General features: G+C 48.8%; 1 protein-coding gene across 2 annotated transcripts in view; it reads left to right on the top strand.

Annotated features, from left to right (window-relative positions):
• TSPAN7 (tetraspanin 7) overlaps positions 1 to 16,174 on the top strand; it is a 125,524-nt gene that overhangs the window by 89,760 nt on the left and 19,590 nt on the right. For both annotated transcript variants that reach the window (XM_045996430.1, XM_045996429.1), the window contains one exon: positions 12,741 to 12,929. In XM_045996430.1, coding sequence (XP_045852386.1) covers positions 12,741 to 12,929 — 189 coding nt within the window. The remainder of the gene's footprint in view (positions 1 to 12,740; positions 12,930 to 16,174) is intronic.

Genomic DNA, 16,174 nt, shown 5'->3' on the forward strand with positions numbered 1-16,174 from the left:
AGAAAGCTGTTTACCTTCTGTTGTCACACTTCCCGAGGCAGCCCAGTCCATTTTGGGCAATGCCTATTATTAGAAAGTTCTTCCCCGTATTGAGACAGAAATCTGTTTCTCTATAACTTTCCCCAATACTGGCTTAAATAAAGACTTTTGAGGACTGACCTAGAAACAGGCCCCACGTCTAACACTGCTTCCAAAGAAAATGCCCTCACAGTTCCAAACAAGTAATGTATAAAAAATAATCTTCTGGAGCACAGCCCCATTCATAAGTGCGTGCGTGTCCGGTAACGGACACGGGCGGCACGTGCCGGGAAAGGGGAAGGGAGGAGACCAGTGCTCACAGGGTCCATCTGTAGGGTCCATTTCTTCACACCCTGCCCTTTCCCCATGTTTCCTGCATGTTGACAACTAGAAAGTACATACAGAGTTTCTGGAAATTGGTTCAGAATTCTGGTTTCCTCACAACCCATCCTTCAGAGGCATCTAGGCCATGTAAAGAAAACCAGGCTTCTCTCTACATTGCTCCCCTTCCTGGACCTCAGCCCTCGGCAGGTGGCCGGCATTGCTGACGCTGCCTTGGGATGCAGACAGTCGTGGTGGTGGGGGAAGCTGCCTTTGAGTTGGACAGAAGTGAATTTAATGCTGGGCTGTACCCCTTATTCCCATGCTTTCTTATTAGCTTTGTGACTTTGAGCAAATTGGCAAACCTTTCAAAGCCTTGGTTTTTATTTTACTTTTTAATTTTATTTTATTTATCAGTTAGAGAAAGCGGAAGGAGGGGCAGCAGGAGAGGGAGAGAGAGAACCCCAAGCAGACTCCCCACTGAGCGCAGAGCCCAACGTGGGGCTCAATCTCATGACCCTGAGACCACGATCTGAGCCGACACCAAGAGTCGATCTCATCACAGACTGAGCCACCCAGGCGCCCTACAAAGCCCTGGGTTTTAAAGGCCATCTTTCATCTGCAGAGCGGAGATTAAGGACAAATGTGGTGAAGCATGTAAGGAGTGCAGTACTGCTCAGGAAATGCCATTTATCACAGGCGTATACCTGGGTAACTGTGGACGCTGTCCTTAGTTTGTGAAGGACAGATCACCTCCCCCTGGCAGGCTGTGGGGTGGGCGGATATGTCACCACCGCTGTGGCTGGCAGCTCAGCCTGTCACTTTGGGTCAGAGCTACTTTGACAGTCAGGGCTTCAGAGCGGGTTCCCCTTGTGTATATTTCAGCCACAGACTTTGTGGGGTTCTTTTTTCCCCTCAGGGTAAGATCCAGAGTACTTCACTCTCCTAAACTTTTCCCAGAAGGTGCTGCGGTTTTCTGTGTGCATGCCAAGCTCTCCTGAGTCTTCAGATGGGTCCTCGTGTCGACTTGTGTGTGAAGTTCATGACACTTGACATTCCTGGCTCATCCCATCGCATTCATCGGAGTATCTCTTCCCCAGCCTGACTCATTTCGAGTTATCAAGCTATTGCTTGGAGTAGAACATGTTTCCATTTCTATAGATTTGCCTGCTTGAAAGGGGAGAAAGAATGGACAACATTTTTTTTAGAGATTTTATTTATTTATTTGACAGAGATCACAAGTAGGCAGAGAGGCAGGGAGAGTGAGAGGGGGGAAGCAGGCTCGACGCTGAGCAGAGAGCCCGATGCAGCGCTTGATCCCAGGACCCTGGGATCATGACCTGAGCCGCAGGCAGAGGCTTTAATCCACTGAGCCACCCAGGCGCCCCTGGACAACATTTTTAAATAAGTCACTTAGTGACTATACCCACGGTTTTTTTTTTTTTTTTTTTTAACGTGGCAGCAAAATTCTCAGGATTGCCAGGATGCAGGACTCTGGCTTCTGGGCTTTTCTTACAGAGGCAGCAGGGGCAGAGGGCTGGGGAGAAAGAACCTTCTCCAGGGCAGGCTACCTAGCAAGACATTAAGGGAAGGCAGTGGTGGAGGGCCGGCCTTTCAACATCTATTCTGCCACTTAGGGCTGATGACCTCAGACAAGTGTGATGGGATTATTAGGAGACAGAGCTAGACAAAGCAGTAAAGCAGTTAGCATAGTGCCCGGCTCGCAGTAAGCACCAGGTCCAGGCCTCCCCATCCCCTCCCACACACCATTGTACATATTTTAAGAGAGAAAGCTTGCTGATTGAAGCACTCCTCATTCTCTCAACTCCTGACCTTCAATTATTGACCTCACGGAGCTCTAGGATGTAGGAGTTTCGAATTACATCTCCATTAGTGGATGAGACCTAGCCCTTCCCATGCTTGCTCACGCAGTCCCCCTGGTGGTCAGAGGCAGACATTCATGAAGCAGTGTGCTGCATTAGAAGCAAATCGGCCGGAGAATAGGTTTTTAATCTGAGTGCCAGCGCCTGGCCCTGTGAGAGTCAAGTCCCCTACCTGGCTTCCTTAGTGCAGGGCTAGTAACTGTTGATGTCCTGGCCTCCAAAGCTCGCTCTTGCCCACCAGCCTGTCCTCTTGTATTCAATCACATAACGTGTATTTACTGAGCCCCTACTGTGGGACAGGCATTTGTCTTGGCTTTGGGGGTTCATCAATAAACCAGGCAAAATCCCCTGACCTCAAGTTGCTTAAGATTTGTCTGGGGAGACAGACGAAGCAAGTAAATCCAGTCGTGTTCGGAGATCATAAGTGTAGTGAGAAAAACAGCAGGAAAGGGAGCAAGGCATGCTGGAGAGACAGGGTTCTAGTTTGAAGCCAGGTCATGAGAGAAGGGCTCACTGAAGAGCAGAGACTCGAAGAAATGAGGGATCTTGGAAGCCCAGGCAGAGGAAAGAGCAAGTGCAAAGTCCCTGCGGCAGGAACCAGGCTGGGAGTACTTGGGGCTCAGCCTGCCTGTGAGGGCTGGAGCCAAAGCAGGGAGGGAGCTCCTGGAGGTCACATCAGAAGAACCAGAGAGGGGTGCAGGTGGAATGTGGAGAAGGGTTTCGAGCAAACAACTCATATTATCGGACTCTCGTTTGAGCACGATCGCCCTGGCTGTGGTGTTGAGAACAGAGCCATGGGAGCCAAGTTAGAGGCAGGGACAGATGCCACGGACAGCAACATGACCCAAGTGGTGTTGGTGGAGAGGACGAAGTATCCTCTTTGTGCTTTTCTGAAATAACTGATTTCGGGGGGGGGGGGGGGGGTTGTGTGTGTTTTTTGGCCAAGAACCTGTGTTACATAAAGTTAATTTTTCCCCTGCAGTTTCACATAGGTGTGTGGTGTAGATATTCAAATACTGAGAGGAAAGTTCATTAAATCAGGAATAGAGGGGGGTGGCTTTTCTTTTCTTCCCTTAAATCATCTCAGGAGGAAGTTAGGACCGCTGAAAGAAGACCGCCTTACTATTTGTGTAAGAATCTTGGTCTTCAGTGCTGCCCACGTGTTTCTTCCACACGTTGTTTAACTCATCTCCTAATAGGCCCTCTTCCCGCATTATGCGTCATCTGTGCCAAGTTCATCTGAAGAGAGGCCTGAGCTCCCCCAGACAAGCCACCTCCTGAGTCCCCATCCACACATACCCAGATCGAGCACAGGCCTTCAGGGATCACCTCTCTGTGTTCTAGCATCTTCCTGTTGCCTTTCCACATGTATGTAGGAGGTGTACATATCCATGGAAGCCTGTGGATTTGTCTTTGGTATTTTGGAGATGATAATCATATATAGAAATGCTGCAAAGAAGGTTTTCCCTTTTGCAAATAATGGAACTGCTGGAAAGCTCAGCCTGTTCAGCAGCCTAATCGTGAGAGAGACATGTGCTTGTCAGATGTATGGACTCGCCTATAGGACTCGTTTTTATCCATGTCCGTTCCCATCCAGTAACCCCCAAGGACACAGCCCTTTGAAGGGAGCTGAATTTGAAGACGAGAGATTGCCACTAAGATTCATTTATTGAACTCCCACCCTGTGCTCATCATGGGCCCAATGGCTGGCTTTCAAATTAAAAAAAATTGGGAATCACACTCAGATAAGCAGTGATTCTATTAAATGCGCATTAGGACAGAATGTCTGAACGACCCGTTGTCTTGGGAGATCGGACACAGGATGTGGGTGAGCAAGGCTTTGGTGGATACAGAGGAGATAGCGGACCTTACTTTGTCCCACGAGACTCTTCAGATCGTGACACACATACAATTAGCAATGCAGGACGGGATAAACGTGCAGTCAGCAGAAACTATCTGTCCACAGGCATTAATAACGCAGGCGTAGCTCTTGTTTATAAGCTTAAGCTGACATGATCTTCTCTTAAAGTCTGTCTTCTTATTAGTATGGAATCATCTTTTCACAGCACTGCTCCGGTCCCAGGTCAGGGACCCAAGGAAGGGAAGTAAAGGAAGGGGTTTCTCCCCACAGCACTTCCTTCAGTTGCTGGGCCAGCCACCTGCTAATGCCGCTGATAAGGCTGGTCATTGGTGCTCCCGCTCTCACCTGCCGCTGTGTGTGTGTCCGCGGGGCCAACGGCTTTTAAACATGAGTGACAGCAACTTGGGGGGTTCCGCAGAGGCGGAGTGGCATAGAGGGAATCCCCCAGACATTAAACTTCTGTCAGTTGAGCCACTACAGCTGGTCCTGACTCCTAAGTACACAGATCTCCCCATAAGAGGCTTTGCTGCCCCAGTTCTTCGTAGGCGTTCACCTGTGTGCCCTGTTTATACACCTGGGCCATCCGAGAGACCAGAGGTATGAGCTTTGTGCACTTTTCTCTTTTCCGTGCTCTTAGAGGCTGCAGGGTGGGGTAAGACACCCCGCGGTGGTGTAAATCACACTTCCTGTTTTGAACATTGGCAGGGAGAACTCAGCAATACTTACAAATGAAGAGTAACACTGAGAAGCTGCGCTTAAAATTTCTCCCAGATATAATGGAACATTTCTCAATGTGCTCATAAGCACAGAGCGAAATTCTCTTTCGCTTCTGGGCCCTTTGTGGATTTTTTTTTTTTTTTTAAGAGGGAGGAGACCTAAAGTCCAGAATCTTTTAGGGTAATATACAGGAAATGCAAAATCAGTTCAGGGCTGCCTATTCTTTCTCATCTCCTAGTGGGATATACAGAGTCCCTAATAACATGTATGGAAATTTCCCGTGACCCTTTGTTGGATAAGAATTAAGTAGAACGTGGAACAGGTTGGGCTCACTTGAAGGGGTTTAGTAAGTCAAGTAGTGAAAGGTTCTTTGAATAAGTGGTCTTGAGTATGATTTTAGCAGCTGTGTAGCCCTGCCTTTTCCGTGCGAGGTCCATTTCTGATGTCTCCACCATGTTCAAAGCCAGTTCTTAACTCATGAAGTGCCGCCAACATATTGATCAATTGCCACCATTTCCCGGGCCTCTAGGACATTAGAGATCATTCTGTGTCCAACCAGCCACCTGCAGGAGCCCCTCCCCAGCTAGCTTCCCCCAGGCTGAGTACGAAGGCCAGCAGAGGCCCTTGGGGAACACACTTGACTGCTGTGGTCTGCATCCTAGGGACCAGGTGGGCTAGGTCTCGCCCCTTTGAGGACCCCTGGGCAACTGAAAGCAACACAGGAAACTTACACACCGGAAGGGCTCCTGTAGACGTTTGCTGGGAGCAGTCCTGTCCTTTCACAGATGGAGAACTAAGGCACAGATCTGCAACATGACTGGCGCAAGCTGGTGGTTGCATATTTAAGACATCTGGGAGAAGGACGGAAGCGATGTTTGATAGACTTAAAGCATTCCTGGTAGCCGTTGCCCATGACGCGCTCCGCTGCTTTTCTACGCACGTGAAGAAAGGCCTGTGGTGAGCCCACAGCAGGAGCCAGAATTCCTGACTTTTCATAGTGCTGTTCAAAGCCCTTTTCATATTTTCAGAAGCATCTATGTATGATCTGTTCGACAGTGTGTATATTAGACCCTGGGCACTCACTGATAAAATCCAAACAGAAGCTCGAGTTTTTGACAAATCACTCTGGGCTCATGCCGTAGCTCCTATAATTTGAATTCTAGGAATTGGCTACAGGATGAAGTAATATTTAAATATAAAGTACAATTATAGTGGGCGTGGCTGGCTGTATAAATGAAGAGTACCTGGTCAGCCCGTGGGCATCCCTGGAGCCCATCCCTGCGCTGACCTTTTGTTTCCGTCTTTAGGGGAATAAAAAAATCTCTTTCTTCCATGTCTTCTACCTTCTCCTGTCGGCAGCCACTTTCACAGACTTGTCCATTCGCTTGGGCATCTCTTCATGGTTCCCCCCAATTCTGGCATCATCCCCTGACATTCTAGTGACTCTCTTCCTCCAGCCCCGTCCTTCCCACCATCCTCTGCTTCTGTTTCCTGAGACATATCTTTCCCTCGGCTGTCGCTTCCGGCCTCAGCCCCTACCTGCATCTCTGACTCGCTCCCAAACTGCAGTCTCCCCTCCACGAGGGCCTTCGGAATGCTCCCCGGATGGCATTCAGTCACATGAAACCCAACCGAAAACAGGTCCGGGACCAGACAGTCTCTGGGTTCCCTAACTGTTCTCAAACTCAGTTTAAACAATCAGTGTTTAAGATCATCTCAGTTCTCTCCCTCTTCTCAACTTCCCGCTTTCCCTTTTAATGCTCACACTTGTCTCCCTCTTTTCCACACAATACCACAGCCTTAAAAGTGAGGGAGCAAAAGGGTTGAGTTGGCTAACATACCTGCCTAGAAAGAAGAAGCCCAAAGCATGGGTCTTAAGACGACCTGTCATCTTCATATAAAAGAGAAAGCTTGTTGTCACGTGAGTGACTTTAGGAATCTATGAGCGTCCGTGTAAAATTGCAATGGCTGCTCCCCTGGGCATTTTTCTTTCCTTCTCTTTCCCGGCAACCACTTGTCACCTCCGAAAGCTGGCAGAACAGTGGGCATTCCGTCCAGAGACAAGTCGACTTTCCTACTCCCACTGCTGACAGTTTGTCAGTCACAGGGAGGCCCTAATAAACTTTCTGGTGCTTATTTTCCCAGTGGGCACGTCCCTAAATAGATTTGCAAGTGAATAAGCATGCGGAGTTGCAGATCCTGTTTTGGTGTCTCAATGTTAGAGCTCGAGGGGAGCATTGGAAATCAGCTTTCTCCACCTCCTGAGTTGCCAGAAGAGGGAACGAAGGTCCAGAAAATTTAGGTGATCTGCCCCAAGTCACACAGCTAATTTGTCATTAACTGCAACTAAAGGCCTGGGGTCTTGACTCCCAGCCCAGAGCTCTTCCCTTCACCTACCTTTTACATAAATGCACTGGCTCTCCTTCTACCCCTCAAGGTTCTCAGGCCCACTGGAAAGCTCCAATCAATTCTGCCTCTTAGTCCAGCCCCGGATTTTCACAAATAACTTGTAATAAAATCCTAAGTTGTAAATATGACAGACTCACACTGTTACTTCTTCAAGTTTAAAGAGAAAACCATGATGTGGTGGAAACTGCTGGTTTGTCTGCCTTTCTGGTTGCTTTATCTCCCCCTGTACAAAATCAGGTTGGAACACCGGGCAGAGCGCCCTGCCCTGCCGTCTCCTCTCAGCATCGTGCTTCAAGTAAGAGGGGGCCGAAAGCACGGTTTGCTCGGCTATTCCTTCAAAATCTAACTTCTGAGGACCCTGTCTCTAATTATTTAATTACTGTTTAATCGTTATTGAATTATATTTGTTTTAATTATGATGTGGCTGGAGTTTCTGTGTCATGTGGTTTTTCCAAGTTAGAGAATCCTCTGGAGTCGGGGCAGAACGCTTCACAGCGCCTCTGCGTGGAGTTGCTGGGGGCGAATTCGCTGGGAAGCTTATGGGGTGACGGATCTGTGACCTTCGCCCACCATGCTGTTTAGCTGAGCTTTCGGCCTGCAATTTCCTCTGCGTGTTTCTTGAGGCTGATTTTTTGTTCCTGTGCTTTCTATCCCAGATGGCTTCTTAGGATGGGGTGTCTTCGAGAGAGCCGGTGCTTCTCTAATTCAGTTTTTGGTGGTCCTTTTTTTTTTCTTTCATTGCATAATACATGGGTTCATACTTGGCTCCATCAGCCCCAAACTTGGCTCAGCCTTTCATGGGCATGAGAGATGCTGCTGCTGCTGCTGAGTCAGAAGGCTGTGGTCCGTGTGCCGGGGAGGCGGTGGGCTCCAGTGAGATGCCGGTGGGCGTGTTGGCCTGGTGGGGGGGGCAAAGGACCGCACGGATCTCTGCCATCGCTCCCCCAGTATCTACTTCCAAATGAGAATGGACCTTGGGAAATCTCTTCCACAGCATTTTGGACACCCCATGCAATATTGGCCAACCTACCCATAGTATCCTTTCAGTGAGATTTTGAGGTAATGTGAGCCATCACATTTTCTAGTTCTGATCTACATTTTCTGGTGCTACCATTGTAGCTTTCGTGGCCTCCTCACTAAGCCTAAAGTACAGGTAGTCGCAAGTATTCTACTACCCACATACTCTGAGCTGCACCGGAAGTACACAAAATGTCAAGTTGCCATGACAGGCTAGGAATGAAAGGAGACCCTGAGCCTCAGCCTGGTTACTACTCCTGGTGGGCGCCGGGCCTGCCCTCCTGACTCATGGTTGACATGGGCATGTGTGAGGTGGGGGCAGCACCTTCCCCAGGCTACTCGTGTAGGCTCTGACCTGTCGGCTCTGATCTGTCCCCTCTTGAGGCGCCATGTTGGCTGCTTGCTCATGGAGTCTTCTGAGAAAGAAGCAAAGCTTCCCTGAAAAGCTAAACCAGCGATGCACTGATAGGTTTAGAAATCACAGGGCTCTGAGGAGCTCAGACCCAAAATTGGTTCGGTGAGCCCTGAGCCTATTCATGGTGACCAAAAGTGCAAGAGGTGTGTCAGAGGAGCCCGGGCATTGCTTTTCACCCTGTGGGTGTTTATAAAGGTGCATGTAGTGGGGAGCATGCGTGCACGTGTGTGTGTGTGTGGGTGTGTGTGTGTGTGTGTGTGTGTGTGTTGACAGGAACAGAAAGAAAATCACACACTGTATAACAATGACTTTTTTTTTAAGATTTTATTTATTTATTTGACAGAGATCACAAGTAGGCAGAGAGGTAGTTGGAGAGAGAGGGAGAAGCAGGCTCCCTGCTCAGCAGAGAGCCTGATGCGGGGCTCAATCCCAGGACCCTGGGATCATGACCTGAGCCGAAGGCAGAGGCTTTAACCCACTGAGGCACCCCGGCGCCCATGTATAACAATGACTTTTGACTTAGGCTCGTCCTTGTAGGTTTCTTATCCTCGGTGAGAAGTGTTATTATAGTAGACAAAATGAGAGAAAATACGAGTTTGTGTTTCAGCCCTTGGCTTGTTTTTTTCCTTCAACTGCCGGCACTTTCGTCCCATACTTGCAGATGACAATGCCTGTACCATTTCTGAGGGCTCCTCAGAGAGATTCAGAGTATAGTAAGTCAATGGCTAGCAGAAAACTTCTTGTCCCTTCTCGCATCCACCATTGCCTGTCCATTCATTCATTCATTCATTCAGCAGACATGTACTGGCCACTGTCATGTGCAAGACACATCTCCTGCCCTCAAATGGGGTGGGGGCGTGTCACAGTCCTGGATGTGTGTGGGGGGAGGATACGGCACCACATGATAGCGGCGTAGTACAGAGTAAGTTCTGTGTAAGAAGACCAGAAGGAGAGGGTACAGTACGCCATACAAGTTAAGGACGTAGGCAGGTGGTGATAAGAATTGGAAGAATTCTCACCGAAAGGATCGTCATGAGCAAAGGCTGAGAAGTAGTAAAGCACAGGAAATACAGAGAGAACAGCTCAGTTTCAGCAGACCGCACAGAGCGCCTAAGGAGGAGGGAGGGAGATGAGGTGCATAGGTGGCTTCGATGTGTGCAGAAGGCCTTGTGTGTTTGTGGGGTTTGGCTTTCCAAACACAGAGCTGGGCCATTGAGGATGTCTGAGTGTGAGAAGAGCAACACTGGAGAAGGCCTTTTCCCTCTGGGCTGTTCTTCGATTCCTAGCAGACAGGTGACGGATGGGGCTCATCTGTGCCAGTCTCCACGTCATTACGAGAAAGAGCTCCTTAGAGGATGACTGGCTTGGTCTAGGTCAAAATACTAGATGGCTTTTCTCCCACACAATGTGGTGCCCACAGCATTGTGTTTCTTTGCTCCCATGGGCAATCTTTAAGAGGCACCTCCGAGGTGTGCAAAGATAGCTTTTTAATTTTAATGTAATTGACATTTTATGAACATGTTAACAAAGTTGATGTTACAGGTTTTGTAACTTACCAGAGAGCACTGTCTTACATGAAGCAATGGGGGCCTTCAGAGAAATTACGTTTTCAAAGGAGAAAAGAGATCAAAATGTTAATACCGTTACCCTTAAAATCTGGATTTGGGTTAACTTTGATATACCACATATAATATTTGTTGTGGTAGCAAGTGCATTGTATAAAGTGACTGGCCATGGAAATATAAGCCATCTGACTTCTCTTCTGTCACTAAAGCCACCGCATCCCTACGACATGTGTCCGAAGCATGATGAACCCAGTCACATGAAAGACCAAGTCTGTAGAGGAGGCGTGTCTTCAGCCTAAACAGTGCCCGGCTGAACTGAATTCTTGGTTTTGATTAGTACCTCGGCACCGTGACATTGACAGCGCTAGGCAGATAATGGTAGAAGTGGGAAGTAGGGGAGTAGGTTTTCGTCTGGTTCCATTTGAAGGTCCCTCACAATATCCACCTGATGGAGAAGTTTTGTCAGCGTGTGACATTTGAACGACTCTTAGGAGGCAGAGGTGCTAAGTAAGACTCAGAGAAGTGAAATGGCCGTGTTTGGCACTGGGACATAAAAGATAGCCCAGGTACTCTCCCTTCTCCCTAATGGTCACTGCATTCTCACCCCTAATGAGCGGACAGTTGATTCTCAAATTTTGCTTCTGGTGCATTAAAAGCATTTTACGTTTCTATTTTATGCTTCCCTATGGCAGAAGAGGCTGTTCAAGGCAGCTACTTTCTTTAGCAACCACCAGGTGTCAGCAGAGGACTTGAAACTCGAGGCAGGTTCCGTCCTGGGTTTTCTTAACTAACGGAAGCATCCCCCATTGGAAGTTTTCAAGGGCGGTAGACCTCCGCTGGGCCACCTTCTTCCAAGTATTAGTGTCAAATGCTTTCTCCTCAAGATCGCCTCACGTTCATCCACCTTCCCCTTATAAAACTAGCACCAGTCCCTCAATCTTTCTCTGATTGGAAGCTTTTTAATTTTTTTTTAAGATTTTATTTATTTATTTGACAGAGAGAGGTCACAAGTAGGCAGAGAGGCAGGCAGAGAGAGAGAGAGGAAGCAGGCTCGCCGCTGAGCAGAGAGCCTGATGCGGGGCTCAATCCCAGGACCCTGGGATCATCACCTGAGCCGAAGGCAGAGGCTTTAACCCACTGAGCCACCCAGGTGCCCCTGATGGGAAGCTTTTGATTCTTTCATGGTGTTGGTTCTAGAGAGTAGAGAGGCGACTGGGGTGGGGATAGGGGAATATCACCAAGCTCTTGCTTTTCCCGCTGATCCCTTCCTCCAGATGGGTGGAGTGTGCCGCAAAGAGAAACAGTCTGATAGTGGATCTCAGTGGCTTCAGATTGTGGGGCTTTTCAGAGTGTACAGGAAAGAGGCACGGGCATCTTTACTGGCCCCGCTGTTTGCTTCCTCTTGTTGCACAGGCTTGGGACAGTGTGTTGATGGACAGGGGAGACCTTGGCAAAGTGGGTGTTGATTTGTACCGTATTGCTTTGCTCTTGTTTCTCACCACGCCTCCTCCCTTGGGTGGCCAGGCTGGACAGGAAGCTGAGTCATTTGCTATAGGACATCGGGCAATAGAGTGGGACAGAACTTGGGAAAGGGCTCCCTTGGACACCCAGACTTCTTTCGAGCCTCACAAGGTGTCAGAAGACGTGGCATTTAGAGGGCTGTCTGTGTGAACGAGTGGCTAAGCTATTGGAAAACTGAAGTCGAGACCGGCTGGGGGATAGAGACACAAAGTCAACCTCTGGCTTTCGCAGCTGAAGCCGCTGGGTCGTGTGGCCTGCTACAGGTGGAGGATAAGGTGTGACATGTGGCCCGAAGTCTATTCCCTAAAGTAAGGTCCTGAATGATGCAAGGTCCAGCAGTTCAGACATGCTGTGGCAATTTCCTTTGGACCAATCAGTGGGATTTGCCAATCGCATTAAAGCTAATTCCAGGAACAATTCAGATTTTTTCTGTTGTTTTATGTTGAAGAAAGCACTGGGAAAAAAGGCAGTGTGTTGATAGGGATTCAAAAATACTTTGGATGTTTTGCTTTTGTAGATCTTTGTTCTAACAGGACAAGAAAATCATCTTGCTCCTTAGAACATCGTACAAAATGTCCTAAAAATGTACCGTATCCACATGTGCCGTTGAAGAGGGCAGCCAACATTCTTATTGGCCTTAATGCCCAGCTCGGCATTGGGTGGTGGCTCTCTGACCAGGCCAGGGAGGGCTCTCAGATTAGTATTAGCATGAACATGCATTTTTCACAAAGAGCTTTCAAAAAAAGTTTTCTTGTTGTCGGCTAGACTTCCAGTCCATGTGGTAACCGCATATGGCTTTGTGTAAGGGCCAGATCGAATTGTACAAAACCCAGTGTCTTCAGTCTGGGGTGGCTTGAGCGACACTTCCCACTGCTTCAGGGGCTCCTGCAGCAAATGCCACTTGCCCACGGAAATGTGAGTCTTCACATCCAGGCCACATCACGGCATTGATGGTCATCTTCACAGTTTCATAGTCCTTTCTTTCCTCTCCCTTCCCCCGACCGCCTTTTCAGATCACTGGGGTGATCCTGTTGGCTGTTGGAGTCTGGGGCAAACTCACTCTGGGCACCTACATCTCCCTGATCGCTGAGAACTCCACCAATGCTCCCTACGTGCTCATCGGAACTGGCACCACTATCGTGGTTTTTGGCCTGTTTGGATGCTTCGCGACCTGCCGTGGTAGCCCCTGGATGCTGAAACTGGTGAGTCTGTCACAACATAATGCTGCTCTTTCAACAACTTTGTGAAAAAATTTAAATCACATGAAAGCGACATGGCCCTTCTTAAAGCCACCCACAAGCCAGTACGCATGGACGCTAATTTTAGTCCAGACTCTTACCTAATCCACCCTTTACTCCCTTAGAGGACAAAACAACTGCAAACACAGCCTGGCACCAAAAATTCTGGTTCTGGTCCCTCGAGGTAGGTAGTGACAAAGCAGTGGCCTGTGATTCCCAGAAGCCATTTATATCCTCATGATGAGATGCCTTGGTCTAGTTCTGAACTGCTTCTTAGAAATCTCTTCAGGTGTGTGACGTGCAGCTTTGGTGGGCAAGGCAGCCTCTCGGACATCAGCAGCCTTTCGGGTTCAGGTTCCCACTGGAGAAATACCTTCTGCCTCCTTGAACTTGGCCATGCTTGGCCGCGTGGGCACGCTCTTCTCTCAACCTGTGTACTCTGGCTCAGAGCTATGAGCGCAGCTCAGCCAGAGCTCCACCCCCTCAACAGAGGGTTGATGCTGTGCCAACTGTTGGCTACCAGGCCCAGGGCTGGGTGCCATTACCGCAATAGGACACACACGGCGTGATATTTCCCAAAGGGTAAGGGGCAGGCTGTCACAAGCTGTTACCATGATTCTTAATTTTTTTGGTAGACTCCTTGCCTAATTGTCCACTCGCCGCCCATGCTCTTCATCGATGAGTGTTAACGTTAAAGGATTTTATAGATCAAAGGGAGCCAGGGCCTCTCCTCAAAAGAACATTTTGTTCAAAGACATTTCTTTCAGATGCCTCATTTTGTGAAAGGGGAGAGTGGAGAGTCCCTCAGTGCTGTGGTTAGCCCTAGGTTAGGGTGACATTGAATACCCTCTAGTGACAGATATGGGGGAGAGGGTGACTCACTGCAAAGGAACCACCTTCCCAAGTGGCACTGAGCAGTCTCTCTTGACAACCTCGTGGAGGAAGCGGTTGCTCTGGCCCCTTCTGTTCTGCAGGCCAGGCAGGAGGCCGATGGCCCGGCCAGCACGGATTCTTTCAGGTTGGTAGAAGAATCACAGTGAGGCCATACAGAGGCATTTCTGCTGCTGTCACCTGCTGCTCCATGCTAGGGCCTTGGGTCCACCTTCCAGAGCTTCTTCCAAGCACCGGTATCTCTTTTGGTCTAGTCCTCAACTCTGCATGCCTTCTTCCATCACCTGGGCAGCTTTTCAAAAACACCTTTGTGAGGGGTCCCACGTCCAGCCAGCTGAACCAGAATGTGTGGGGTGGGGCGGGGGGGCTGGCACCACATTCTCCGAAAGCTCTCCAGGCAATTCCATGCTACAGCGGGGGCGGAGAACCTCCCATTTAGTGCAGTGCGTAGCAAGGGGAGAATTCACCTCAGAGGCATAGAAAAGAAAGATGGCTAAGAATCCATCTGTCCAAACAAGAAGGGAGGAGACCTGGCTTAGGTCTTTAGTGGCAGGGATGTAACCTCTTTGGTCCTCTGTCCCTATGTATGAAAGAGTGCGTTGGACTCTGCTGAGGGACGTTCCAAACCACTCTGCCTTTTTCTCCTACCACTTGTGAGCTCCCTGAGCCTTTGGGGAGAAGTTTTAGGGGTTTCATTTAGTTTTTGTCTTTGGTCTTTGAAAAAACCATCAGTTCCTTTTCTCTGCTAGATGCCATACTGGGTGCATAACCTGCCCAGCTTCACCCAACTAGTGTGGGGACAGCTGGGACTGGAACCCACACATGTCGCCTTCCAAAGCCAGAACTCTGTCTACTGTAGTATTTTCACATGGAGAAAACCCGACCCCTACCACTTGTACTTAGTATAAGCTTTCCCCAGTAGGCTTTTGGCCAAGGTCTTCTGAAGGAGAAGCAGCTGTTCTCTGGAAGCTTCTGGAAACCGGGAACTTCCCAGAGACAGGAAACGGCTGATCTGGCAGACAAGAGCGGAGATCACTCGATTAACTGTCAGTCTAGAATTTTATGGTCCTCATTTAACCTCATTAATTGCAAAACAACTGAAAATAACTGTTTCCACTTTATGGAAGCCCAGTGTGGCTGCCTCTTGCCTAAGTGTCAGCCCACAACAAAGCTAGGACTTAAACCATAAACTTCTGACCATGTAGTCAATTGTCCTTTGTCCCCCCCTGCCTCCTGATGGTTACTTTCCCACAGAACTTTCTGGTGGGTTGTAGGCCTGGTGTGAGACTCTGCGGAGTCACATGTGCTTCTCACAGCATTGTGTACTAAGTTGAGAGACCAAGGTCATGTCCGTGGAGCATTCTACTCAGAACTATGTTTGCTGTTTTACTGGCTGTGCTATAAGTGTGTAGAGACTTTTGTTAAGGTTTCGAACAAAACTGGCCTTTTAAGCCAGTCTAACATATGTGGCACTAGCCGAGAAAAAGAACTTGGGATTCTGTGCACATAGGTACACTCCAAAGTAATAACGTGACCATGTCAAGTCTGTGCAAATTCTACAGCATCACCTAGGACCATTCCAAACATTCAGGACTGTTGTGTTTCATTTTGAGATGAGAAGAAACAGATTGTAAGACATATGCCTTGTAGGAAAAGAATCCCTTCTCTTTCCTTTTATCTGCTTTTCAAAGGCACAAAAATGGAAACCCTTAATGTCTCATAAGTACCATGTAATTTATCCCTGAAGTAAGTGCACGCGCGTGCACACGCACACACACACACACACACACACACACGCACACACACAATTAACTTGGAAAGTACGGGAAGCATGAAATGAATAAGAAGCATTAAGGGTTTCAGATACTTACAAACGGTCATGTAGCTTACTAGCTTTTTAATTCTATCAACCCCACGGGGTGTGCAGAGCTGGAGAGGAAAGTAGGCCCCTGGCCCCGGCTCTCAGTGCTGCACTCAAGCCCGATTACCACCTCGAGGAAGAACGTGGACCTGTGTGCATTCAGGTCTCTCTGTCAGCAGGAGCTTCATACGGTTGCACACAAAGGGGGTCTGGAGCCATTTTAGGAGACGTGCTGAAGAAAACTGCGGGGACTCGCCCAAACGAAGAGAAGCAGTAGGTTCACATCAGGGCTGTGGTCACACATCTGAAGCGCCCTTGCCTAGGAGCAAGGCTGGGCTGGTTCTCCAATCTCCTGAAAGCCGTTCTAGCACCAGGGAGTGGAAGTTACAAGTACTGTGGCCGAGAGAAAGGAAGTCTTTCCAGCGATGGAAAAGCTTGGAAGCAAAATGGGCTCCTA

Source organism: Meles meles, chromosome X (assembly GCF_922984935.1).
Source record: "Meles meles chromosome X, mMelMel3.1 paternal haplotype, whole genome shotgun sequence".
NCBI classification, from domain to species: Eukaryota; Metazoa; Chordata; class Mammalia; order Carnivora; family Mustelidae; genus Meles; species Meles meles.